This window comes from Vipera ursinii (genome assembly GCF_947247035.1).
Source record: "Vipera ursinii genome assembly, chromosome: 7".
Classification (NCBI taxonomy): domain Eukaryota; kingdom Metazoa; phylum Chordata; class Lepidosauria; order Squamata; family Viperidae; genus Vipera; species Vipera ursinii.
In genome coordinates, this window is record NC_139521.1 from 4422713 (window position 1) to 4450353 (window position 27641).

At 43.6% G+C, this 27641-nt stretch overlaps 2 protein-coding genes across 4 annotated transcripts in view; one reads left to right on the plus strand and one right to left on the minus strand.

The window, feature by feature from the left end:
- Nucleotides 1–27641, minus strand: part of PGCKA1 (PDCD10 and GCKIII kinases associated 1) — a 117597-nt gene that overhangs the window by 55877 nt on the left and 34079 nt on the right. The window lies entirely within an intron of this gene.
- RELL1 (RELT like 1) overlaps nucleotides 26130–27641 on the plus strand; it is a 19892-nt gene continuing 18380 nt past the window's right edge. For all 3 annotated transcript variants that reach the window (XM_083367941.1, XM_083367942.1, XM_083367943.1), the window contains exon 1: nucleotides 26130–26640. In XM_083367941.1, the coding sequence (XP_083224067.1) occupies nucleotides 26565–26640 (76 nt within the window). In that variant the 5' untranslated portion in view covers nucleotides 26130–26564. The remainder of the gene's footprint in view (nucleotides 26641–27641) is intronic.

Consider the following 27641-nt stretch of genomic DNA (forward strand, 5'->3'; position numbering starts at 1 on the left):
TCTTCTTCTTCTTCTTCTTCTTCTTCTTCCTCCTCCTCCTCTTCCTCCTCCTCCTCTTCCCCTTCTTCTTCTTCTTCTTCTTCTTCTTCTTCTTCCTCCTCCTCCTCCTCCTCTTCCCCTTCTTCTTCTTCTTCTTCTTCTTCTTCTTCCTCCTCCTCCTCCTCCTCCTCCTCTTCCCCTTCTTCTTCTTCTTCTTCTTCTTCTTCTTCTTCTTCCTCCTCCTCCTCCTCCTCCTCCTCTTCCCCTTCTTCTTCTTCTTCTTCTTCTTCTTCTTCTTCCTCCTCCTCCTCCTCTTCCTCCTCCTCCTCTTCCCCTTCTTCTTCTTCTTCTTCTTCTTCTTCTTCTTCTTCTTCTTCTTCTTCCTCCTCCTCCTCCTCCTCCTCCTCTTCCTCCTCCTCCTCCTCCTCTTCTTCCTCTTCCTCCTCTTCCTCCTCCTCCTCCTCCTCTTCTTCTTCCTCTTCCTCTTCCTCCTCCTGCTCCTCCTCCTCCTCTTCTTCTTCTTCTTCTTCTTCTTCTTCTTCTTCTTCTTCTTCCTCTTCCTCCTCCTCTTCCTCTTCTTCTTCTTCTTCTTCTCTCCTCCTCCTCCATTCTTCATTCTTATTATGCCTTCCTCCTCCTCCTCCTCCATCATCCTCATCATTATCACCATCACCATCCTCCTCCTCCGTATTATTATTATTATTATTTATTTTCTTCACTGGCTTTCATTTTTTAAAAAAACCATTTTGCCTGGCATTCATCTCAGGAGGCAAGGTTTCAGGGCCCAGAATCTTGAGATCTAGCCCCCTCAAACACAAGCACTCGTCTAAACCAGGGGTGTCCAACTTTGGCAAATTTAAGACCTGTGGACTTCAACTCCCAGAATTCCCCAGGCCAGCCAGCCATGCGTGGAGAATTCTGGGAGTTGTTGCCACAGTTGGACGCCCCTGATCTGGGCGGAGGGTTGGGGGCGGCGTCAGATCTATCTTACTTATTTGAACTGTTTATTGGGTAAGATCACACTGGCCAAAATTGCAAAATCATCTAAAACTTGCCGTCAGCCGAGCTTGTGAAGAGAGCTTAAGTATCTTATGTTAGGTAAGAGATAAATTAATTTCATGAGATGGGAAAGATGTTTGTTCTACTCCCTGGTGACCTTGATATATATTTTTTTTCTCGTAATGAAACATCAGTATGACAAAGTCCATCTCGCGCAATCAAGGGACAATGTCTCTAGCTGGCATCCCATGTGCCAAGTATAATAGGCCCATCATTAAATGCAGATCTTGCAGTGAGGTTCCCTTAATCATCTTTATTAATTGCCTTTAGATCTGGGACAAGGTGAGTTGACACCCTCTCTCTTTCCTCAATTTACTGCCCTTTAATCTAGCAGAGGAGAGAGAAAGGCAACAACAGCTGCGTCTAATAACGAAGCAGTAAGCTGAAAAGCTAAATGAAATAAACCTGATAATCTCAAACGCCCTTGTCTCTTTGTACTTGTGGATTGTCTATTTGCATAGTGCTCTCCATTACGGCAGGGACGCGGTGGCTCAGTGGGTTAGGAGGCTGAGCTTGTCGATCAAATAATAATAATAATAATAATAATAATAATAATAATAATAATAATAATAATAATAAAATAAATAATAATAATAATAATAATAATAATAATAATAATAATAATAATAATTATTATTATTTTATTTGTATACCGCCCTTCTCCCGAAGGACTCAGGGCAGTGAACAGGGCAAACATATAAAAATACAAGAATACAAACATTAAAAGAGATTAAACAGGTGCCCAGAAGCTAAGAACAATGAATTAAAATACATTAAAACAATATTAAAATCTAAACCCATCACCCATCAGGCCAGGCCGGCTTGTTGGTTGGCAGTTTGACGGGTCAAATCCCGGGTGCCGCGTAACAGAGCGAGCGCCTGTTACTCGTCCCAGCTTCTGCCAACCTAGCAGTCCGAAAGCACGTAAAAAATGCAAGTAGAAAAATAGGGACCGCGACGGTGGGAAGGTAACAGCGTTCGGTGCGCCTTTGGCGTCTAGTCATGCCGGCCACATGACCACGGAGACATCCTCGGACGAGCGCTGGCTCTTCGGCTTTGAAACGGAGATGAGCACCGGCCCCTAGAGTCGGAAACGACTAGCACGCATGTGCGGGGGAACCTTTACCTTTACCCAGTGCTTTTTTTGTAAAAGAAAAAGGTGCTGGAACTCACACATGTCATACGCCTTGCCTACCCTACAAGGTTCCATCCAAAAAAGGTGCCGGAACTCCGTTCTGAGCGTTCTATGAGAAAAAAAAGCCCTGCCTTTACCTCCATTACTGCAAAGCTGACATGGTACGAAGCAATTGAAAATGCAACACAAACAATGAGTTAAAACCAGTAGGGGAATAATATTTTATTTATTTATTTATTTTATTTTAATTCCATTTATATCCCGCCCTTCTCCGAAGACTCAGGGCGGCGTACAAGCTTAGCAGTAGCCTTCATTCTATGTATAGGCCTGCTTGTTAGGGCTTTCACACACACACCCGAAGCGACATTATTCCAAAGTCAGCTTAATTGCCCCCAAAAATCTGGGTCCTCATTTTACCTACCTGGGAAGGATGGAAGGCTGAGTCAACCTTGAGCCTGGTGGGACTCGAACCTGCACTAATTGCAGGCAGCTGGGGTTACTTAAGGAGGCATTAGCCCACTGCTCCACCAAGGCTCCACCTTTAAAGAAAAGCAAAGGAAAGGAAAAAAAACCAGCCCATTCATAATAATAACATTTTTCCCCCTTATTTGTAATAAGAAAGGCTTAGCCAAAGAGACAGGCGTGGAAAAGACACTGAAGTGCATAGGGGTTTGTGTAACCATCACAAGGCCTGCAGGGCTAAAAGCTAGCAGCTTTTGCACATAACCTCCTTGTGCAAGATTAATGAGGCCGTGTGAGTGTCCTATTTAGTTGCATGCTTGCCATTCCTCATACGTTCCTGGCACGCAAGAGTATGATACAATACACAACTAGGCCATTGTGCTGTGCCCATTACACAGAAGATTAAGAGAGGAAACTTAAAAGGATGCTATAGACAAACAAGAATGGTGAAACAACATTAAAAAAAAACTTTCCAAGTGGAACAACCTGCCTCCAGAAGTTGTGGGTGCTCCAACACTGGAAGTTTTTAAGAAGAGATTGGACAACCGTTTGTCTGAAGTGGTATAGGGTTTCCTGCCTGAGCAGGGGGTTGGACTAGATGACCTCCAAGGTTCCTTCCAACTCGGTTATTCTGTTATTCAATTCAGTGATTCCCAGTGATAGGTGATGGTGACTGTTGTTGCTATTTCCTTGATAATACATCTCTCTCTCTCTCTCTCTCTCTCTCTCTCTCTCTCTCTCTCTCTCTCTCTCTCTCTTTCTTTCTCTCTCTCTCTCTCTCTCTCTCTCTCTTTTTCTTTTCTCTCTCTCTCTCTCTCTCTCTGTGTATCTCTCTGTGTATCTCTTTTCTCTCTCTCTCTCTCTGTGTGTGTGTATCTCTCTGTGTCTATCTTTCTCTTTTCTCTCTCTCTCTCTCTATCTATCTTTCTCTTTTCTCTCTCTCTCTCTCTGTATCTCTCTCTCTTTCTCTTTTCTCTCTTTCTCTCTGTGTATCTCTCTCTCTGTCTATCTTTCTCTTCTCTCTCTCTCTCTCTCTCACACACACACACACACACACACAGAGAGAGAGAGAGAGAGAGAGAGAGAGAGAGAAGGAGAGAGAGAGATGTCCTTAATCATTTTGGGATTGTGGGATTAATTAGATTTTCAAATCAATTAGATTTTCAAATCATCTTCAATTTTCATGATTTTATTTATTTATTTTGCTGCCAAAATCTGTTTTGTGGAGCAGACTGCCCTCTGCTGGTGTGAACGTAATATTAGAGGCTCTGTGGATCCACCTGTATTCAATCCCATATTTTTTATGCCTTCAAGACACCCATCATATTAATCTCAGTAAAAACTAAAACAATTTCATACATTACAAAACTGCGAAATTAGGAGCGGCAATTGTGCCTGGATTTGTTATCTTCCCAAACCAAAAGATTTTAATTGTTCTTAACTTTTGTCATTTGTACTGTTATTTTAAATTCCTTGTGAACCGCCCTGAGTCCTACGGGAGAAGGGCGATATATAAGTCCAATAAACATAAACAAATATAAAAGAGAGGAGAACTGTAAATTTGTACACATCAGCTAACTTCTGCTGGCTTAGGACTTCTTATGCTAAGGAATAAAACGAAACCAGATTGCTTTACAAGAAAGGACAATATCTTGCATGCTGGATTCTATCCGACCCAGCCTAAGAACTCAAGATTACATCTGATCAATTTTAAACCAGCATATATATTTTTTTCATTCCCATCTTAGGCCATATGTAGAATTTTTTTTGAGATCACGATTTTAGATAAACCAGGCAGACTTGCAAAATTCTTTATAAAACCCTAGTAATACTGCATCCAGTTTTGCAAAAAGTGGATGCAGTAAAACGTTGCAAAAAAGATGTTGAGACTTTTGGAAAAAATGTAGAGAACAGCAGGTAAAATGATTAAAGCCTGGAGACTAAAACATAAGGACTGGGGGCGGGGGACATGACAGCATCTTCCAGTATCTGAGGAGCTGCCACAAAGAAGGGGGGGGGTCAACTTATTTTCCAAAGCACCAGAAGGCAAGACAAGAAACCATGGATGGAAACTGATCAAAGAGAGAAGCAACCTGGAATTAAGGAAAAACTTCCTAACAGTGAGGACAATCAACCAGTGGAACAGCTTGCCTCCAGAAGTTGTGGGTGCTCCGTCACTGGAGGATTTTAAGAAGAGACTGGACAGCCATTGGTCTGAAATGGTACATGGTCTCCTGCTTGAGCAGGGGGTTGGACTAGAAGACCTCCAAGGTCCCTTCCAGATCTATTCTGACTCCAAATCTTATTGGATCCTCTTTGAAGCGAGACCTTATTCAAAGTATGAATTTTTCAATCCATTTGACTACAGCCTTGCTGTCAAAACCCATTAGCTCATCCCCTGGGATATTAACATTGGTCTAGAGCAGGACGTGGTGGCTCAGTGGGTTAGGACGCTGAGCTTGTCAATCAGAAGGTCAGCGGTTTCGCGGGTCGAATCCCGAGTGCCGCGTAACAGAGTGAGCGCCTGTTACTCGTCCCAGCTTCTGCCAACCTAGCAGTTCGAAAGCACATAAAAAAGCAAGTAGAAAAATAGGGACCACCACGGTGGGAAGGTAAGAGCGTTCCGTGGGCCTTTGGCGTCTAGTCATGCCGACTACATGACCATGGAGACGTCCTCGGACAAGCTTCGGCTTTGAAACGGAGATGAGCACCGGCCCCTAGAGTCGGAAACGACTAGCACGCATGTGCGGGGGAACTTTTACCTTTATCTTAGGGCAGGGGTGGGCAACCTTGGCTCTTTTATGACTTGCGGACTTCAACTGCATGCTGGCTGAAGAATTCTGGGAGTTGAAGTCCACAAGTCATAAAAGGGCCAAGTTTGAAGACCCCTGCTCTAGAGCATAGCAAAAGCTTAGCTCAACGTTGAACAAAGCAGCCACTGTTCTTTGGAGCAAGAAGCTATTAACATTGGTCCAGAGCAATGATGGCGAACCTTTTAGAGACCGAGTGCCCAAACTGCAACCCAAAACCCACTTATGTATCGTTGGGTGCCGGGTGGGTGTGGCCCATGGGGTGGGCGTGGCCCATGGGGTGGGCGTGGCTGCGGTGGTAAAGGCAGACTGGGTGGGACTAAAAAGTTCAATCCATCAATTCCAACGTTGCAAGGTCTTTTTCCCCCCCCCGCAAAAAGTTGAAATTGATTGATTGATTGAACCTTTTTTTTTTCTTTTGCACACAGCAGTGAAGGCCTAAAGCAAAAAGGGTTTATAAAACCCAGCTGAAGGCCTAGGAGTGGGGCGACGGCGCGGGTGCCCACAGAGAGGGCTCTGCGTGCCATAGATTCGCCACCACGGGTCTAGATGCCTTCTTTTTTGGCATTTCAAAATAAATAGATCTCTTGTGGATTGTTGTTGTTGTTGTTCGCTACGAAGTCGTGTCCGACCCATCGCGACCCTATGGACAACGTTCCTCCAGGCCTTCCTGTCCTCTACCATCTTCTGGAGTCCATTTAAGCTCACGCCTCCTGCTTCAGTGACTCCATCCAGCCACCTCATTCTCTGTCGTCCCCTTCTTCTCTTGCCCTCGATCTTTCCCAGCATTAGGCTCTTCTCCAGTGAGTTCTCTTCTGGATAGCACACTATTAATCATTCAGGAGCCTGGCTGTTTTGTCCCAGTACTTGGAGTATGAAAACAGTGGACATCACGATGCTAACTGATCTGTCTCCCAGAGCTGAAGAGAAGGTCAGAATATGGCTGTCAACCATGTTTTCCTAAAAAAAAATGTACGGTTGGAAAGGATTCTTCAGGGGTAACAAGTCCAAACTTCTTCTCCGTGGGAAAAATCCGAATTAAAACAGCTCAGAAGAGGATGGTCTGGTTTCCGTTTCAATACAACCAGTAAATAAGAGCCTCTCTCTTCTCTGGATCATCCAGCCGTTCTTATTCTTAGGATAAGAACATTCTTTTCAAAGTTCAACGTGGCTTTTCAAGCCATTCTTTGGTGTTTTGCATGGCGGAAAAGGGAAAGAGCAAGTTTTAACCTTTTGTACTGCACGCTTGGGGTAATTGAAGCAGGCTATCGTACCATCCTCTCTTGAAAGAGCGAGAGGGTGTGATCCTACCGCAAATGATGAAACAAACCCCCCAGCACTTCCTGCTGGTAAGATCTACAAAACGGAACATTTGTGGGTTGTGGGTTCTGTGTCTTTGTAAATTTTGAAGGAGCTGGGCTGCCATCTCTCGTGGATGGATGTGAAGAGAAGAGAATATTTGAAGCTGAGCGTTGAACTGTGGGGTCTCTGATGCTCTCCGAGCTTGGTTTTCTTGTTTTCTTGGAGACGTTTCATTACCCAACTAGGTAACATCATCAGTGCTAGACGGGAGGAGGAGGAGGAGGAGGAGGAGGAGGAGGAGGAGGAGGAGGAGGAGGAGGAGGAGGAGGAGGAGGAGAGGACTGTGGGGTCCTTGGTGCTCTCTGAGCTTGGTTGTTTTCTTGCAGATGTTTCCTTACCCAACTAGGTATCATCAGTGCTAGAAGGGAGGGAATTAGCGAGGAGGAGGAGGAGGAGGAAGAGGAGGAGGAGGAGGAGGAGGAGGAGGAGGAAAGGACTGTGGGGTCCTTGGTGCTCTCTGAGCTTGGCACTGGAGATTGTTATTGTAAAAGCCTTATATATATACTATCTATATATCTATATCTATATATCTATATCTATATCTATATCTATATCTATATCTATATCTATATCTATATCTATATCTATATCTATATCTATATCTATATCTATATCTATATCTATATCTATATCTATATATCTATATCTATATCTATATCTATATCATCTATATTTTATATCATCTCTATCCCTATCTCTATCTATCTATCTATCTATCTATCTATCTATCTATCTATCTATCTTTTAAAAGGGCATTATGGTGAACGCCTTCTAAAAACTATATTAAAACAAGTTTAAATGCGATTCTTCGGCCGATAGAAATAAGAGCAGGAGACCCAAATGTGAAATAATTTATTTGTCCATCCCCCTTTCCAATCGGGTGGCAGGAATTAAAAAGAAACCAAAAAAATAAATAAATCAGATTCCGTTGTTGATATTTTAGCTCTGAAAAGCACTCGCTTCTTATAAATACGCATGCATTATTCCGGATCGATATCCAGAAAAAAAGGGTTACCCTTAATTGCAAAAAAGGAAGGAAGGAAAGAGGTTTCCCAGCCAGATTTTAGAGCTGTGCTTTGGACAATTGCTTGATCTCCGAAAGTACAGTGGGACGACAATTATGCAGTGAAGGAACTTCATTCGTTGTGTTCGTTGTGTTGTAAAGGCAGGGTTGAATTGCCTCCCATCCGCCCAATCTACCTCACAAGGTTGTTGTGAGGAAAAAGAGGAGCAACATGAAACATCCCACTACTAGGCCCTCCCGAAGGAAAGATTTAACATATACAATCTCAATCTGAGAAAGCATTTCATAAATTAATCAGCCAGAAGTTTCAAGGAAAGATTAAGTAATTATCTGGGTGGCAAGAGGTAGCATAGTGGACGCGGTGGCTCAATGGGTTAGGACGCTGAACTTGTCGATCGGAAGGTCGGCAGTTTGGCGGGTCGAATCCCGAGTGCCGCGTAGCAGAGTGAGCACCTGTTACTCGTCCCAGCTTCTGCCAACCTAGCAGTTCGAAAGCACGTAAAAATGGAAGTAGAAAAATAGGGACCACTACGGTGGGAAGGTAACAGCGTTCCGTGCTAGTCATGCCGGCCACATGACCACGGAGACGTCCTCGGACAAGCGCTGGCTCTTCGGCTATGAAACGGAGATGAGCACCGGCCCCTAGAGTCGGAAACGACTAGCATGCATGTGCGGGGGAACCTTTACCTTTTTAAGAGGTAGCATATAACAATCAATTAATCAATCAATCAATTTTCCCAGGACATTTCCTGAAGTGGAAAAAAAAAGACGAAACAATCCTTTCTGAGGTACATTTTGCTCCTGTTTTTCCCCTTTCAATGGAGAAAGTGAAGTCTTCTCAAAGCTTGGATTCGGATTTTACTTCCGAAGAGCTGAAGAAGCTTCTTGGATGAGCAGCAAAACGTCTTCAGGAAAAAGAGGAAGTCTTGTCGGATATGTTCACCGCTTAGAGTTCTTTGTGAAATTCATCAAGGCAGGATAAAGATAAACAAAGTAAAAATATCGAAAGGATCTTTAGCTGTACATCTCCAGAAGACTCGGTCCGCCATTTTCCTCTGCTGGTTAAAAAAAAAATCAAAATCGAAAATCAAAAATATTTCCCCCCCCTTTCCAGATTCTGTGATAAATCAGCTACAAAATATTTCTCCCTGCAAAACCTCCCCGAATCTCGTAAGATCATCCGTCTTATCAGATTTCGCTGCCTGCCTGGAGTCCATTTTAGGGCGGCAGAGAAATAGCAGAAATCCATCCATCCATCAATAAATCAATTTGCATGCCAGCTGTCTCAGTCTGGATTTTGTCTTCTGATCACACAAGATTTTGGCCCCGTTTTCACATTTATTTATTTATTTATTTATTTATTTATTTATTTATTTATTTATTTATTTATTTATTTATTTATTTATTTATTTATTTATTTGGTCAGGTCCACAGACAACTCAGGAGATGGTAAAAGGTTTAGGATCCGACGGGTCCCAAATCCTGCAACACAAAAGAATCACTGATTTACTGTTGTTCCTCACAAAAAAACACCACAAAACAAAAACAAAAACGAATCTGTTTATCCCCTCTTATTTTGACATCTCTCTTGTATCCTGTTTCCCTCGGGGCTGTTTCTGAGTTCAGAGAAAAACAAGTAAACAATTAAAATACACTTCCCCTCCTCCTGTATCTTCGTAACTTCCAATTTAGAAGCCTTCTACAAACATCAAGTCGGTATCGTAATTATAGGGACTTCCTTCGATAAATATACTCCTGCGCCACAAGAAATGTTATTTGCCAGGAAGAGAATTTTTTTTTAAAATAAAATATATAGATCATATCATACGAGAGAGAAGGCAGGAACCATGGTAAAATTGAATATTTGGGGGTTTCAATACGCTATCCCAGGGATCTCTGCAAAAACAACAGATTCGTAAATGTAATTTTATTTTTTATTTTTTAATCCCACTTATATCCCGCCCTTCTCCGAAGACTCAGGGCGGCTTACAATTTAAGCACAAATCAATGTGCTTAGCAGTAGCCTTCATTCTATGTATATGCCTGCTTATTAGGGCTTATTAGCCCCCCCAAGCGGCATTATTACAAAGTCAGCTTAATTGCCCCCAACAATCTGGGTCCTCATTTTACCTACCTGGGAAGGATGGAAGGCTGAGTCAACCTTGAGCCTGGTGGGACTCGAACCTGCACTAATTGCAGGCAGCTGGTGTTACTTAAGGAGGCATTAGCCCACTGCTCCACCAAGGCTCCTTATGGTGGACACATGAACGCAGGATATGGCCAAATCCGGTTTATTTTTATTTTTTTTCATACCTTCCCACCATCGTGGACAGCAAACCACGATGGTTGCCAAAAAATCAATATTGACATGTCTGTGAAGTTACAGGTAGTCCTCAACTAAGAACAGGTCCTTTCGTGACTGCTCAAAGTTACGACGACACTGGGAAAAAAGTGACTTTTCACACCTGGCGACTGTTGCAGCCTCCCCATCGTCACATGATCAAAATTCAGAGTCTGGGCAGCTGACTCGTGTCTATGACGGTTGCCGTGTCCCGGTTCAAAGTGTCTCGATCACATTTGGTGATCTTCTGACGAGCAAAGTCAGTGAGGAAGCCAGATTCTAACTGACTGGTGGGGAAATGTCTATATAGACATGTAAACTCAATTCTTCGGAGCTCAGCCTCCCCTGTGGTCCAAATCTCGCAGTCATATATTATTACTGGGAAAGCCATCGCTTTGGCTAGAGCTACGGATCCGCTAACAGTGCAAATTATTATAGAAGGATGGTTTTCTGCCTTCTGCTAAAAGTTGGTCTAGACAATGCCACTTAAAAAGTTTGGCAGAAGAAGCTGTGATAAGAAGAGGTTTGTTAAAAGTCGGAAGTCTTTAAAAATAATAATACCTTCGGCTACTTGTCTCACCTTCAAGCGATTTCTATTTTAGGGATAATTAGGAAAAAGTGTAACTACCTGGGAAGTCAGCCCCCCAGAGAAGGAAATATTAAAAGGGCAAATATATATAGAGGCAGAAAAGCATGCCCAGTTTTTCTTAATAACCCCAAGTCTCCCTCCACCAAGCAGAAACCAGCTCTGTAGAAATGCAGATAATCTTGTCAGAAAGACTGGAGTCAGGAAACTGGGATTAGGAAGAAAGATCCCTAGAATCAACATCAAAAATCTAAGTCATCAGCCACAGCCTCAGGGAAGCAGGATATTTTTTTTATTTTTTATTTATTTATTTTAATCCCATTTATATCCCGCCCTTCTCCGAAGACTCAGGGCGGCTTACAATTTAAGCACAAACCAATGTGCTTAGTAATAGCCTTCATTCTATGTATATGCCTGCTTATTAGGGCTTTCGCCCCCCCCCCCCCAAGCGGCATTATTACAAAGTCAGCTTAATTGCCCCCAACAATCTGGGTCCTCATTTTACCTACCTCGGAAGGATGGAAGGCTGAGTCAACTTTGAGCCTGGTGGGATATGACCCTTGAGACATAATAGGATTAACCCACCACCATTAGAATACCAGAAAGGGCACATCCAGACTCAGGTCAAAGTTCATGCCACAGGAACAACTCCAAACAAAAGGCTCCAGAGGGTAATAAAAACCCACTCCCTACATGTGCTCACTCCCTTTTTCTTCCAGAGCCATCTTCCTGTCTGGCTCTCTTCTTCAATAAACTGCAACTTTCTTTCTAAAGTAGTCAAATAGGGTGCATTCAGATCCTAGAAATAGGCATGGCAAGAATTAATTCAACGAGGGCAGGAATTTACCATGCTTAATGTGCTTACAAATTGCCCGAAAAGTAAAAAAAAGTTATAATGGGAAAGGAGAGATTTTTAAGAAAGATGACAGAATTTAAACCACCTACACAGAATCAAGACCATCTGCCTAAATGTATATATAAACTTGTAAAATGGGAAGAACTAGGGGGAAAAAATCAGTACGATTCATCCCACGCAATAATCTAAGGGAAAATTAGTATAATTTTTTTTACAGATGGTACATAACTCCATCAATCATTACAAAAGTAGGTAAATCATGAAATACAAAGGTCACAATATACAAAGAACATTTTATCATACACGGTGGTTATTTTAAAAAAACGAACACAAAAGTGAAAATTGACACCATATTGCCTGAATCTGGAACATGAGTTGGGGAGAGAACATTTAATTTATCTTCTTTAATGAATAAGAATAGAGCTTGGAGGTCATCTAGTCCAGCCCCCTGCTCAGGCAGGAAAACCTATACCATTTCAGACAAATGGCTGTCCAGTCTCTTCTTAAAAACCTCCAGTGTTGGAGCATTCACCACTTCTGGAGGCAGGTTGTTCCACTGGTTAATTGTTCTCACTGTCAGGAAGTTTCTCCTTAGTTCTAGGTTGCTTCTCTCCTTGACTAGTTTCCATCTGTTGCTTCTTGTCCTGCCTTCAGGCACTTTGGAGAATAGCTTGACTCCCTCTTCTTTGGGGCAGCCCCTGAGATATTGGAAGACTGCTATCATGTCACCCCAAGTCCTTCTCTTCATTAGATTAGCCACATCAAAACCCTACAACCATTCTTCATGTGTTTTAGTCTCTCGGCCTTTAATCATCCTAGTTGCTGTTCTCTGCGCTTTTCCCAAAGTCTCAACATCTTTTTTTTTTTTTTTGCAATGTGGTGAGCAAAACTGAATGCAATCTTCTTCTGTTTCAAGAGTCTTGACAAAAATATTCTCTCTCCGTCGAGGCTCCTTCTGCAGCTACAAATAGCCTGCTTCCCTTCAGCTATTATTTATATAACATAACTTTCCCTGCTGAAGTCTGAAAGTTAAGCTGCGCCAAATCTCTCCTTTCATAGGTTTGTTTTCCCAGACTGAGATGAAAGTTTGCAGCGGACATTTTACATCAACCCAGCTCTGATACAGTTTCCAACCATGACGGTCTCTTTTCTTTTCCTGTTTTAATCTTTGTATTATTATTATTATTATTATTATTATTATTATTATTATTATTATTATTATTATTATTATTATTATTAAGTTTTTACTGGGTTTTTTCCCCCCCTCAACAATTCAGTAGTACTTGTTCAACAAATGTGTTGCCTGAGTTCATCATTCACTAAAGGTAAAAGGTAAAGGTTCCCCGGCACACGCGTGCTAGTCGTTTCCGACTCTAGGGGCCGGTGCTCATCTCCGTTTCAAAGCCGAAGAGCCAGCGCTTGTCCGAGGATGTCTCCGTGGTCATGTGGCCGGCATGACTAGACGCCAAAGGCGCACGGAACGCTGTTACCTTCCCACCGGAGTGGTCCCTATTTTTCTACTTGCATTTTTTTATGTGCTTTCGAACTGCTAGGTTGGCAGGAGCTGGGACGAGTAACAGGCGCTCACTCTGTTACGCGGCACTCGGGATTCGACCCGCCAAACTGCCGACCTTCTGATCGACAAGCTCAGCGTCCTAACCCACTGAGCCACCGCGTCCCTATGCATCATTCACTAATACAGATTTAATTCCTAATCCCTTATTCTTTTCTCCAGCCATTGATAAAACATGTCCCAAGTCTGAGAATATTCTCTTTCTTCTTTTTCTTTCAACCTCAGAGAAAGTCTGTCCGTTTCCACACAATCTAGTATTTTTTATTTCCTTCCTTCCTTCCTTCCTTCCTTCCTTCCTTCCTTCCTTCCTTCCTTCCTTCCTTCCTTCCCTTTTGAAAAATTGAAACCGTCATGTCTCAGTTGCCAAGTGTCTGAATTTTTGATCACGTGACCAAGGGGATGTTGCAACGGTCGTAAATATGAAAAACAGGCGTACGTCGCTTTTCCCCCCAGTGCCGTTTCAACTTGAAATGGTCGCTAAACGAACTGTTGTAAGTCAAGGACTACGTGTATTGGGAAAGATACTGGAAATGAAAAGACTGACGTTGTAATACCTTTATGGATATCAGCTCCAGAAGAATTGCAGTGGCTGAGGGCGGATTTTAATTTTAAAATAAGCAAGATAGTGAGACTTTATTTATTTATTTATCACATTTATATACCGCCCTTTCCCAAAGGACTCAGGGCGGTTTACAGGGTAAATTAAAAAACAAAGATACAAAAGTTAAAAACAGATTAAAAAAATTATATTCGTCCCTGCATAAGTAAAACCCTAGTTAAAATTAAGATTAAAGCTAACATTAGAATTCTCAGCCTTCTTTAAAAGGTAAAGGTTCCCCCGCACATGCGTGCTAGTCGTTTCCGACTCTAGGGGCCGGTGCTCATCTCCGTTTCAAAGCCGAAGAGCCAGTGCTTGTCCGAGGACATCTCCGTGGTCATGTGGCCGGCATGACTAGACGCCAAAGGTGCACAGAACACTGTTACCTTCCCACCGGAGTGGTCCCTATTTTTCTACTTGCATTTTTATGTGCTTTCGAACTGCTAGGTTGGCAGAAGCTGGGACGAGTAACAGGCGCTCACTCTGCTACGTGGCACTCGGGATTCGACCCGCCAAACTGCCAACCTTCCGATCGACAAGCTCAGCGTCCTAACCCACTGAGCCACCGCGTCCCTCAGCCTTCTTTACCTTTACTTTTTTCTTTTTTAATGGAGAAAAAGAACCACGGGACATAAGAAAGTCTAGGAGCCTTTCTTTTCAGATGATTATAGAATTTGCCTCCCAGATTGGTTACATGGACTTATATCGTACTGTTTATATGAATAAGGTGCTGAGTAGACAACTTGATTATATTGTTGAAAGGAAAATCAAGTTCAGTTCCAAGCTGGGAGTAAGACACTGGAAATAAAATGGAGGCTGACTGCTTAGGAAATAAGGTTTATTGATGAGCAGAACCAACAACACCATGTGGTTCTGGGACAGCTGACCACTTGATTTGCTGAATACAAGGATTTTTTATCCGGTTTTACAGCATTTCATAATTTGGCGCCTTGCTCTGTGTGCTTTTGTCCTTAGATTTGTTTAGCCTGTTTCGCAAAGGCTAGCAATGGGTCTAAAATACTGGCTTCCTTGGGTTTTAATCCTGCCAAAACAAATATAATTAATTTTACCCTTTATCTTTAGTCTGTCTATTATCTCCACTGAGCTCTCTCTATGAATCAACAAGAGGCAGGGGTTTCAGGAGGGAAACATTGTTCTTATATTTCTTTTCCTGAGTTTTATTCTTGTGATTTGGGGGTTGGGGCATAGTGAAATGGATTTTGGGTGGGTGTGTTTTTAACACAATACCTTCACTTAACTGGAGCTTGTTCAGACAACAACTCCCAGAATTCCTGAACTTCATAAAAAGACCTGGATTCCATCCAATGGGGGGTCAAGTTGGGGAAGACTGGAGAACAGCCAACAGAGAAATCTTAAGGTGTTTTTTTTAATTGGTCTACGGAAATCAAAAGAGATTTTTTTCTTTTGCTTTCTTAATAATCATATTCTAAATAAAAATTATGCATAATATACAATTAACCAAATTCATAATGTGCTTTAACTCCCCTTTAACATAACTACATACAAAGTACCAATAACAATATCCCTCTAAAATCTACTCATAAGCTAAGTGGAACTTTTTAGTCCCATATTTGTTCTGAATATAATCTATCCATCTCCTCCAAACTGAAATATATCTTTCCTGTGAATGATCTTTCAAGTAAGCAGAAATCTTAGACATTTCTGCAAGATTCGAAACTTTAAGCACCCATTCTTCTATAGCGGGCAAACTATCCTTCTTCCAATATTGTCCCACCAGTAACCGTGCTGCTGTTATCATATTTAACATCAAATTAGTTTCTTTAACGTCACAATCTACAACAATACCCAATAAAAACAATTGCGGAGAAAACTTTATCCTTCTCTTAAAAATCTTTTGAATGTTCCACCAAATAAAGAATATTTGTACCACTCTATTTCTCCATTAGCAATAGCAAGTATATTAAATAGAACAAAGAGAGGTAAAATAAATTGCTTCCCATTACTACAGTAGTAGAGTAAGCAAAATTTTGCCCGTCTTTAGGATCTCTTGAACAATAGAAGAAAGAGGAAAGAGCTGAAAAAAGCTTCTTGGATGAGAAGTGAAACGTTTTCAAAGAAAAAACAACAACAAGGTGGATGACTGAGCATCTCCATAGACAAGAAACAGGAAAAAGCAAAACTGTTTTAATTATTCAATTATTTTCTAACAGATTGGGATCTGTTTGGGTGTCGTTGGGAGGGAAGGTTTTTACAGGATATTATTTTCTGGGAAAAAGAAGAAAGTCATAAAATCAGACTGAAGAACAAAGCCAGCTGGTGTTTTAAAAATAACACGCTTCTAATCTTTAAATCTTCATAACTTTCTACTCGGTCGAATAGAGTTTTCCTTTTGTAGTAATATAGTGCCAGCACGTTGTAAAAACTCTGTGACATTTTGCAGCTTGCAGGTTTGCGAGGCCACCAGAAACCATGAAATTCTATTAAGAAAATATATCGTTCGTTACATAAATCCTATCCAGTTATTAGCATACTTAAACCCAGGTCTAGAGGCAGTCCTTGCTTTATGTCAGGGGTGTCAAACTCAATTTCATTGAGGGCCGCATCAGCATTGCGGTTGCCCTCAGGGGGCCAGGTGGGTATGGCCAGGGTGGGCATGGCCTACTGGGTGGGCATGGCTAGAGTGTGTATGGCCTACTGGGTGGGCATGGCCAGCTCTACATCATTTGCATCAAGGGTGCCTATGGGGGCCTGGGGAGGAGTGGGACAGATCTGAGGGTCTCTGGCAGAAGGAGGGTCTCTGGGCCAGGGCCAAGGCAGTGGGGGCCGTTCCCTCACTGTTTCCAGGATGGCTTCGCGGGCCACATGAAACCACTTTGCGGGCCGGATCCGGCCCCCGGGCCTTGTGTTTGACATGTCTGCTTTATGTGGTAATAATGCTTCTGTTACAACATGATCATGTCCTCTTCGCTGGATTGACATGAAGAATAATTTTTTGATCTTCTCTTCAAGAATAGCAAGGGTCAGAATCCAGACAGATCAAACAGAAGTCTGATCAGACAGGTTTCCCAAAATTTGAGGACTATCTGTACGGTCAATTGTTGGCAGGCAAAGTATAACTAGTCCTCGGTTTAGTGATCATTTGAAGTTACAACAGCACTGAAAAAAGTGACTTAAGACCGTTTTTTTACACCTACATCCCCATAGTAGCATCCCCGTGGTCAAAAAAATCAGACGCTTGGCAACCAGTTCGTATTTATGACAGTTGCAGTGTCCTGGGGTCACGTGGGATCCCCTTTTGCGACCTTCCGCCAAACAAAATCAATGGGGAAGCCAGATTCACTTCACAACTCTGTTGCTGACTTAACGACTGCAGTGATTCACTTAACAATGCGGGAAGAAAGATCGTAAAATGGGGCAACATTCACTTCACCTCTTTCTCGCTTAGCAACAGAAAGTTTGGGCTCAACTGTAATATCAAGGATTACTTGCAATTTTGATTTTATACAGTTTGGGTCTGAATGTTTATTTGTGAACATTTGCAGCTCCGGGATAGCTCTACAGCAGAGGGGGAGAACTGTGGCCCCTTTATGACTTGTGGACTTCAACTCCCAGAATTCCTGAGCCAGCATGGGAACTTGGCCGCTTTATGACTTTTGGACTTCAACTCCCAGAATTCCTGAGCCAGCATGGGAACTTGGCCTTTTTATGACTTGTGGACTTCAACTCCCAGAATTCCTCAGCCAGCATGGGAACTTGGCCCCTTTATGACTTTTGGACTTCAACTCCCAGAATTCCTCAGCCAGCATGGGAACTATGGCCCTTTTATGACTTATGGACTTCAACTCCCAGAATTCCTCAGCCAGCATGTCTCAGTCTAACATGGCAAAGGTAGCCAGGATACTCTAATGCAAAGTTCCCCAACCTTTCACGGTTGGCAGACCAGAGGGAAAGAGAACGGGAAGCATCTTACTTGCACGCGCATGTGCGCTCGTGCACGAGCCCATGAGTATGCGCGTGACACAAACGGGTTGGGGCTAGAGCTTGCGTGATACTCACTAGCCCTGCCCCATTCTTGTGCGGCACAGCATCCTATTTCTGCACCCCGGCGTGCATCGGTGCCTGTTTTCATGCCCTGAGGCGCGGTATCGGCCCGTTTTTGCACCCCGAGTTGTGGCATCGGCCAGTTTTTGTGCTGCGTGGTGTCCCACTTTTGTGCTCCAAGGTGCGGCATCGGCCCATTTTTGTGCCCCAAGGTGCGGCGGCCTCCCGTGTTCGTGCCACAGGGCGTTGCAACAGCCCGTTCTTGCACGGTGTGGTGCAGTGTCCTGTTTTCATGCCCCACGGCCACGGTATTAGAGTGAGTGGGGGGTGTCCCACGGCCCGGTGGCCAGCAGCCCACGGCCCACTACCGGGCTGCGGCCACAGGTTGGTGACCCCTGTTCTAATGAGCCAAAGAGTGCAAATATTTATTTTAAATAACAAGCAAGACCTGAAAATGCGAGCTGATACACACTCGTAAACCTGGCATTCAATGTGTGTTCCCTGCTCTATTTTAAAGACGTTTAATTCACTGGCATTTGGCCTGTTTAAATTTTATTTTATTTAAAGATAGGAAAACCCGTGTTTTACAAGCAAGAGCTTGCTTTAACAGGTCGCTTAGATTAAAAAAAGAAAATCCATCTTCAGCACCTCCTTTCCTTGGCAAGAACTTCAGTTTTATGTTCCTGATACGAAAGAGATCTATCCATGAGCTTAGCTCTGAGCCAATTTACACGGAAGGGCTGAGGATTTTTTTTCCTCACTGAATTAATCTTTCCCTCTACCTGAATCTAAAATTCATGTATGATCGCAATGTGCGGCAGAAGTTGAATTACAGGTTTCAACTTGAATAAAGTTTAATAAGTTTAATAAAAGACACCTCCCACTGAAAAAACAAACTAGATCTGAGGATGAAGTTCCACCTATAACTCTGGATGAAGGTGACGTGTCTAGAGTTATTCCAGAATTTGGATTTTGTTTTTTTCTGGACTCATGACTACTCCTTGAAAAGCAAGTAGAAGCTATGGGCAGCAAAGCTTTCCAAAATTTCATTTAGTGTACCAGTTGTGTCATTTTCCAGCATTGGGAGTCGCTGTGCGTAGTCTTTTACACCCTGGTTTCTTCCAGGTTCATCTACCGCAACTCACCCCGGTGAGGCTGCCCAACCACTATAAAGCCAGCTGCCCAGGTGCTATGTCACATCTAAAATTGCCCATATAACGCTTGGACTCCAGGAAATTGGACTGGTTATCCTCCATTTCCTGGAGCAACTCAACCACCTGGTTGTCTGTGGACCTTCTCAATCATCCAGGTCACGGTTATCCCAAAGACGTTTTTTCCAAAAGGCAACGGGACTTCCTTGGTTTTTTATTTTTTATTTTGAAAGCATTCCGCTTCTCATCTGAGAACCTTCTTCAGTTCTAGCTTATGAACTGAAGAAGCTTCTTAGATGAGAAGCGAAACGCTTTTGTTGAAGGAAAAGTCTTTATCATGGTTCAGTCCAAGCCGGGAATAAACAACATGGCGGCTACTTTAGAAAGAAGGTTGCAGTTTATTGAACAGGAGAGCCAGACATGAAGATGGCTGTGGAAGAAAAAAGATTGCGAGCACATGTAGGGAGTGGGTTTTTATACCCTCCGGAGCCTTTTGTTTGGAGTTGTTTCCTTTTCCTGTTTGAGGCTTTGTATTTCCTGCGTCATGTATTCTGACCTGCGTCTGGGTGTGCCCTTTGGCATCTGTGGTTTAATCCTATTATGCCCTGTCTTAGAGTTTGGGTGGGGTATGTTGTGTACTGGGTTCGTTGCGCAGGAATGAAGACGAGGCGAGTGAGTTCAGCAAAGATCATGGTTTATAGCTTGCAGGATCTGAACTAAGGAACAGGGCTGCAGATGCAGCAATTTATACCCTGGCCTCTAGGCGGCGGCCAATAGGTTTGAAGCAACCCATTGCCACCCTAGAGGCAACCAATAGTGGCGCTGGAGACGGGTTGTCTGAGGAGCTGGGAGCCGTTAGCCAGCTTCCCTGCTCAAACAGCCTTCCAGCAATTACCACGTGGTGTTCCCTTAACAAAGCAAGCCCAATACATTACAGGGTACGTAGATTTTAGGTGTCTTTGTCTTCCTAAGCTTCTAGCTGGAAGGCTCCAACCTTCCTGAATGGATGATCACATCTGCATTTCTACAGAGCTGGTTTCTGCCTGGGGGAGGGAGACTTGGGGCTATTAAGAAACAACTGGCCATGCTTTTCTGCCTCTTTCAGATCCTTTGAGGAAATATATTTTTCTGCCCTTTTAATATTTCCTTCTCAGCGGGAAGGGCTGACTTCCCACACTTTCAAGGAAAAAAACAAGAACCAATCTAATTCCTGACGTTCAAGTGCTACATGGGCAATGTTAGATGTGTCCATCGAAGAAAAACCAAAACCAAAACCAAGAAAGTCCAATTGCCTTTTGGAAAAGCTCATTTGGAAGAACCACCTGGTTGTCATCTCATATAACTCTACATGGCTCAGACCACCCGGCTCCCTTTAAGATTGTTGTCTTGATCCCTGCAGGAACTCTTAGTCAGGCCTTCTCAGTGGAGGCTCCTCCGTCCATAGAACAGCTTGACCTCAAAGATTCCGACCTCCACCTTTCTGTTGAACTTCTGCAGGGCTTTTAAAAGAGGACTGTTTGATGATGCATGTCGGAGAGGCTAAGATCTGATCTATCCTGGATAGGGGATCCTGTCACACATCTTCTTGTTGTTGTTAGTTGCAAAGTTGTGTCCGGCCCATTGCGACCCCATGCACCACGTTCCTCCAGGCCTTCCTGTCCTCTACCTTCTTCTGGAGTCCATTTAAGCTCACACCTCCTGCTTCAGTGACTCCATCCAGCCACCTCATTCTCTGTCGTCCCCTTCTTCTCTTGCCCTCAACCTTTCCCAGCATGAGGCTCTTCTCCAGTGAGTCCTTCCTTCTCATGAGGTGGCCAAAGTGTTTGAGTTTCCACTTCAGGATCTGGCCTTCTAAAGAGCAGTCAGGGTTGATCTCCTCTAGGACTGACCGGTTTGATCTCCTTGCAGTCCGAGGGACTCGCAGGAGTCTTCTCCAGCACCAGAGTTCAAAGGCCTCAATTCTTTGGCGCTCAGCCTTTCTTATGGTCCAACTTTCACTGCCATACATTGCAACTGGGAAGACCATGGCCTTGACTATACACGCTTTTGTTGTCAGGGTGATGTCTCTGCTTTTTAGTGTGCTGTCTAGATTTGCCATGGCTTTCCTCCCCAGGAGCAAGCGTCTTTTAATTTCTTGGCTACAGTCCCGATCTGCGGTGATCTTGGAGCCCAGGAAAATAAAATCTGTCGCTACCTCCATTTCTTCCCCATCTATTTGCCAGGAATCGAGAGGGCCGGATGCCATGGTCTTGGTTTTCTTAATGTTAAGTTTCAACCCAACTTTTCTACTCTCCTTCTTCACCCGCAACAAGAGGCTCTTCAGTTCTTTCTCAAGTTTACAGGGTTGTAATTCTCTGGTGCTTCCAATCTTTTTTCCCCTCGATCTTTGCACACCTCCAAGAACCAATCAGCCCAGCAAAACTATTAGACAGATAACCCAGGGGCTCCTTCAAACCATGTTTAAGATCCAGTCGCCTTTGCTTTCCAATCTGTTACGTTTAGGAAAAAAATATCCAGAGGCTGGAAGGAATGCGTCAACGCACACAAAATAAAACAAACCCCTTCTTGTTTAGGTTAGTGGCAATCTCTGCTTGAAAAGTCTATTTACTGAAGGGGCCGTATTTACTTTTGACGTTATGAAACACTGCTTCTTCTGAGAATTCTGGATCTTACGCGTCCTGCGGACATGTTAAACCCATGCCATCAAATTGCTGCTGTTTTGAGGATTTGTTAAAGGAAGCAAATTTCTGAAACATCCCTGTTGGGAGATGTCAAGGTCTGGCTTATTCCTGATCAAACTGCATACAGAATTGTAAACCGCAGTCTTACCTGTTCTCTTGGCTGCTGCCTTCTTTATGCATTTCGAAGGGTTACAAGTTAATCATTCACAAATATGTATACAATGATTTCCCAGCTCATTGTCTGCTTCTTGGATCGCAAGCTATGAGTCAGTGGAAGCATTACCTCAAGGGCATAGAAGCATGACCTCGAGAAGAAGCAGAATGTTCAGGACAATGATGATCTGGAAGAGGAATAAAGCTCTGATTTCTTGGGATGGAGGAAAACCCCTTCCGATATACCTCTAGCACTGATGACGTTACCTAGTTGGGTCACGAAACGTCTGTAAGAAATCAACTTATTTGAGAAAGCACAAAGAACCCCAGAGTGCAATCCTCTCCATAGTTTAAGAAGCAGAAATCCATTCTGAGTTATACTGTACCTCAAGGTATATGATAGACATTTAAAAAGATGTTGGTCAGATTATGTACTCAACTTGTGTCGATGGCCTCGTGGGAACAATCCAGAGAAAGAAATACTTTGGGGAAGTATATATTTCCCCAAAGGAATAATGGAGAAGATCTTTTAAAAGACAGAAACTTCTCCACAGCCAGACAACTCAGCAGAAACCAGCTTTTAGAAATACAGATGTAATAATCCATTCGGGAAGGTTGGAGCCAGGAAGCTAGAAGCTGATGAGATTAGGAAGAGAAAGACCCTTAAAATATACATACCCCACCCAAACTCGAAGACGGGAGATAATAGGATGAACCCGCCACCATCAGAATACCAGAAAGGCACACTCAGACTCAGGTCAAAGTTCACGACACAGGAACAACTCCAAACAAAAGCCCAAGAAGGTATAAAAACCCACCACTCCCTACTACATGCGGTCACTTTTTTTCCCCCAGCGCCATCTTTCTGTCTGGCTCTCCTCTTCAATAAACTGTTGTTGTTGTTGTTAGTTGCGAAGTCGTGTCCGACCCATCGCGACCCTATGGACAAAGTTCCTGCAGGCCTGGAGGAAGGCCTTCAATAAACTACAACCTTCTTTCTAAAACAGTCGCCATGTTGTTTATTGCCGGCTTGGCCTGGACCCTGATGGAGATTTTTCCTTCAACAGCACCAATGATTCTAAAAGCAAAGCAAGCTACCTCCTGTTAGTTTGAAGAACGAGGTGAAGTGTGAAGGTCTATGAGGTTCAGGAAACTCCAGAAATGTAGGGTAGATTGGGAGATTGAAACAACAACAACAACACTTCGGAAGACGTCTGTGGACATTCTTAGGCATCCAGGTCACGGTTGTCCCAAAAGTGTTTTTTTCAAAAGGCAACTGGAATTTCTTGTTTTTCCTTGAAGACTTTGTTTATTTCTTGGGAGGTGTTCCTGGTTTCTCATCCAAAAAGCTTCTTCAGTTCCATTTTTTTCATACTTATGACCACTGAAGCCTCCCCATGGTCAGGTGATCAAAATTTGGATGCTTGGCAAGTGGTTCATATTTATGACGGTTGCAGCGGGTCACGTGATCCCTTTTGCGACTTTCTGACAAGCAAAGTCAATGGGGGAAGCCAGATTCACTTAACCCAGGGGTCTTCAAACCTGGCCCTTTTATGACTTGTGGACTTCAACTCCCAGAATTCCTCAGCCAGGCACGCTGCCTGAGGAATTCTGGGAGTTGAAGTCCACAAGTCATAAAAGGGCCAGGTTGGAAGACACACCCCCTCCCCAAATTCCTCAGCCAGGCACGCTGCCTGAGGAATTCTGGGAGTTGAAGTCCACAAGTCATAAAAGGGCCAGGTTGGAAGACACACCCCCTCCCCAAATTCCTCAGCCAGGCACGCTGCCTGAGGAATTCTGGGAGCTGAAGTCCACAAGTCATAAAAGGGCCAGGTTGGAAGACACACCCCCTCCCCAAATTCCTCAGCCAGGCACGCTGCCTGAGGAATTCTGGGAGTTGAAGTCCACAAGTCATAAAAGGGCCAGGTTGGAAGACACCCCCCCTCCCCAAATTCCTCAGCCAGGCACGCTGCCTGAGGAATTCTGGGAGTTGAAGTCCACAAGTCATAAAAGGGCCAGGTTTGAAGACCCCTGACTTAACATCTCTACGGTGATTCACTTAACAACTGTGGTTAGAACGGTCTCAAAATGGGGCAAAAGCCGCTTACAAACTGTCTTGCTTAGAAATTTTGAGCTTAATTATGATGGTAAGGTGAGGTCTACCTGTATCCTGGTGCTGAATTCATCTTGAGGGAATGTATATCTTCTCTTTTTTTTAAAGAAAAATAGCTACTCTGCCTAGACACGAGAGCATTTCAAAAGCCAGCTTATATCATTTGAAGTGCATATAAATGACTTTGAGCCTATCCAACTATTTCCTCAGACAGAGCTTAATTATAGGGGTCTCCCAGAACAGATGATAATAGATGGTTTTAAAGCACAAATAATCCTTTTCCTTCCTCTCCCCCTGAGCTATAATTTGCGGTTTCTAATTTTCAGACCAGCGCTAGCTAGCAAACGGAGAAGGCGTATTATCCCCACGAACAAAGGGATTGCTCAGGTGAGCTGAAGAACATGCAAGCTTTCACCTTGAACGCCGCCGGAGGCTACTTTAAATAAATTGGCGAGATCCACTTCTGGTTCCAAAGCTCAGATATGGTAGCTGCTTGGGTCCAGTAGGAAAGAAAATTCTAGAAATCGCACCTTAGGCTCATTATTGCAGAGCCAATAAAATATTGCAAAAGGCAAGCTAGCTTCCAGAACTTTCTTCAAACAGAGGTTAAGTCTAATGTCCACCACTGAGTTTTAAAAAATAAAAATAAAAAGCTGGATCTTCCTCTGATGTCCTTTCACACATTGCTTTCTTGTCCTTGCTCTTAGAAGAGGCTCTTGAATTCCTTCAGATTTGCTGCTCTGGAAGAATTTAAGCCAGGGGTCTTCAAACTTGGCCCTTTTATGACTCGTGGACTTCAACTCCCAGAATTCCTCAGGCAGGCATGCGTGCCTGGCTGAGGAATTCTGGGAGTTGAAGTCCACAAGTCATAAAAGGGCCAGGTTTGAAGGCCCCTGCTTGTGGACTTCAACTCCCAGAATTCCTCAGGCAGGCATGCGTGCCTGGCTGAGGAATTCTGGGAGTTGAAGTCCACGAGTCATAAAAGGGCCAAGGTTGCCTACCCCTGGATTAGTTGTCAGGAACTTGTCTATGGAAGAGTGCAGGTAGTCCTCAACTTACAACAGTTCACTTTAGTGACCGTTCAGAGTTACAACGGCACTGAAAAATTGACTCATGACCATTTTTTCACTTAGCAACCGTCACAACATCCCATCATGTGATCAAAATTCAGCTGCTGGGCAACTGGCTTATAGTTATAACTGTTTGCAACGTCCCGCCTTCATGCTTTTTGTGACCCTTTGACAGGCCAAGTCAATGGGGGAGGGGGAAACCGGATCCATTTAGCGACCGTGTTACTAACTGAACAACAAGCCGGGATTCCCTGCGGGGGGCAAGAAGGCTCGTAAATTGGGACAAAAAGGCACTGAACAAATGCCTCATTTAGCCACAGAAATGTTGGAGGGTGTGTGTGTGTGTGTGTCCACTGCAGTCGTAAGTCGAGGACTGCCTGTATACCCAGGAAGCAATCAAGTCAATCAAAGACCCTGAATCAATCAATCAAAAACTTGCTTGGGCAAGGTGGAGGGCAGCCCCAGCGGTCCACCCCCCCTCCCGGCCACCCCAACCCTTCTGCAACCTGCCCCAAGACCCTCTCCCTTCTTGGGGTACCCCAAGAGCCAGGAAAAGCCCCAGACGCACCCCCCCCGTTAAAAGAATGAAAATTAAAAACAATTAAAATTGTTTTTAATTTTTGTAACTTGTGTATTGTTTTTCTTTTAAGAAAAAAACCTTGTGAACCGCCCTGAGTCCTACAGGAGAAGGGCGGCATATAAGTCAAATGAAATAAAATAAAATAAAATAAAATAAAATAAAATAAAATAAAATAAAATAAATAAAATAAAATAAAATAAAAATAAAATAAAATAAATAAAATAAAATAAAATAAAATAAAATAAAAAAATAAAATAAAATAAATAAAATAAAATAAAATAAAATAATAATAAAATAAAATAAAATAAAATAATAAAATAAAATAAAATAAAATAATAAAATAAAATAAAATAATAAAATAAAATAATAAAATAAAATAAAATAAAATAAAATAATAAAATAAAATAATAAAATAATAAAATAATAAAATAAAATAATAAAATAAAATAAAATAATAAAATAATAAAATAAAATAAAAAATAAAATAAAATATAAAATAAAATAAAATAATAAAATAAAATATAAAATAAAATAAAATAAAATAAAATAAAATAAATAAAATAAAATATAAAATAAAATAAAATAAAATAAAATAAAAAAATAAAATAAAATAAATAATAAAATAAAATAAAATAAAATAAAATAAATAAAATAAAATAAAATAATAAAATAAAATAAAATAAAATAAAATAAAATAAAATAAAATAAAATAAAATAAAATAAAATAAAATAAAATAAAATCAAAGCGGCATCGGAGCGCGCAAACGGCTCGGCCGCCAAACTTCTGCAAAAGCCCTGGCCCTTCAACCGGGCGCCCGCGGGCGCCTCCGCCCCGCCCGGGCATGCTCAGTCGAGCTCAACCCTAGAAATCCGGCCCTGGGGGCGGGGCCTGGTGGGCGGAGCCTCCTCGGGCTGGGAGGGGCGGCGGCTCCGCGGATCGAGCCTCAGGGCCGGAGACGGGAAGGAGCTTTTTCTTCTTCTTTTTTTGTCTTTTTTTGGCGCTGCGCGATGCCTCCCGCGGCCGCCACCGTTGCGCCGCTTTACGACCCAGCTCGGCTGCTCGCCGTCTCCGTCCGGCCTCTCGGTGGGTTTTCCAGGCGGGGGGAGGGGGGTCGGCTGTCCGGCGCTGCCCTTGGGGTGGGGGGGAATTCCACGGAAAACGGGGTACCCACCTTCGTCCCCCTTTGCCAAGCTTGGCTTGGCCCCTTTGGCCAAGTTGCCTGCTTTTTTCTCCCCCAATGGACTTGGGTGAATGGGAGGAGGGGGGAAGATCAGGACCCCTCCCCTCAATTTCCTCCACCTTTCCCCCACCCCCCAACCCGGAGGCGGGAATCCCCTCTCCCCAATTTTCTTGCGCTTGGCCCCTTGGGCCAAGTTGCCTGCTTTTTTTTCTCCCCCTTCCCCAATGGACGCGGGTGGGTGGGTGGGTGGGTGGGTGGCTGGGGGAGGGGGGAGGGATCAGGACCCCCCTCCCCTCAATTTCCCCCCCCCCTCCTTCCTCCACTCACCCCCCAACGCGGAGGAGGGGGCGTAGAAATCCCCTCTCCCCAATTTTCTTGCGCTTGGCCCCTTGGGCCAAGTTGGACATGGGTGAATGGGAGGGGGGGAAGATCAGGACCCCTCCCCTCAATTTCCCCCACCCCTCGTTCCTCCACCATTCCCCCACCCCCCCAACCCGGAGGCGGGAATCCCCTCTCCCCAATTTTCTTTTGCTTGGCCCCTTGGGCCAAGTTGCCTGCTTTTTTTTCTCCCCCTTCCCCAATGGACGCGGGTGGGTGGGTGGGTGGGTGGCTGGGGGAGGGGGGAGGGATCAGGACCCCCCTCCCCTCAATTTCCCCCCCTCCTTCCTCCACCCACCCCCCAACGCCGAGGGGGAGAGAAATCCCCTCTCCCCAATTTTCTTTCGCTTGGCCCCTTGGGCCAAGTTGGACATGGGTGAATGGGAGGGGGGGAAGATCAGGACCCTCCCCTCAATTTCCCCCACCCCTCGTTCCTCCACCATTCCCCTGCCCCCCAACTCGGAAAGGGGAATCCCCTCTCCCCAATTTTCTTTCGCTTGGCCCCTTGGGCCAAGTTGGACATGGG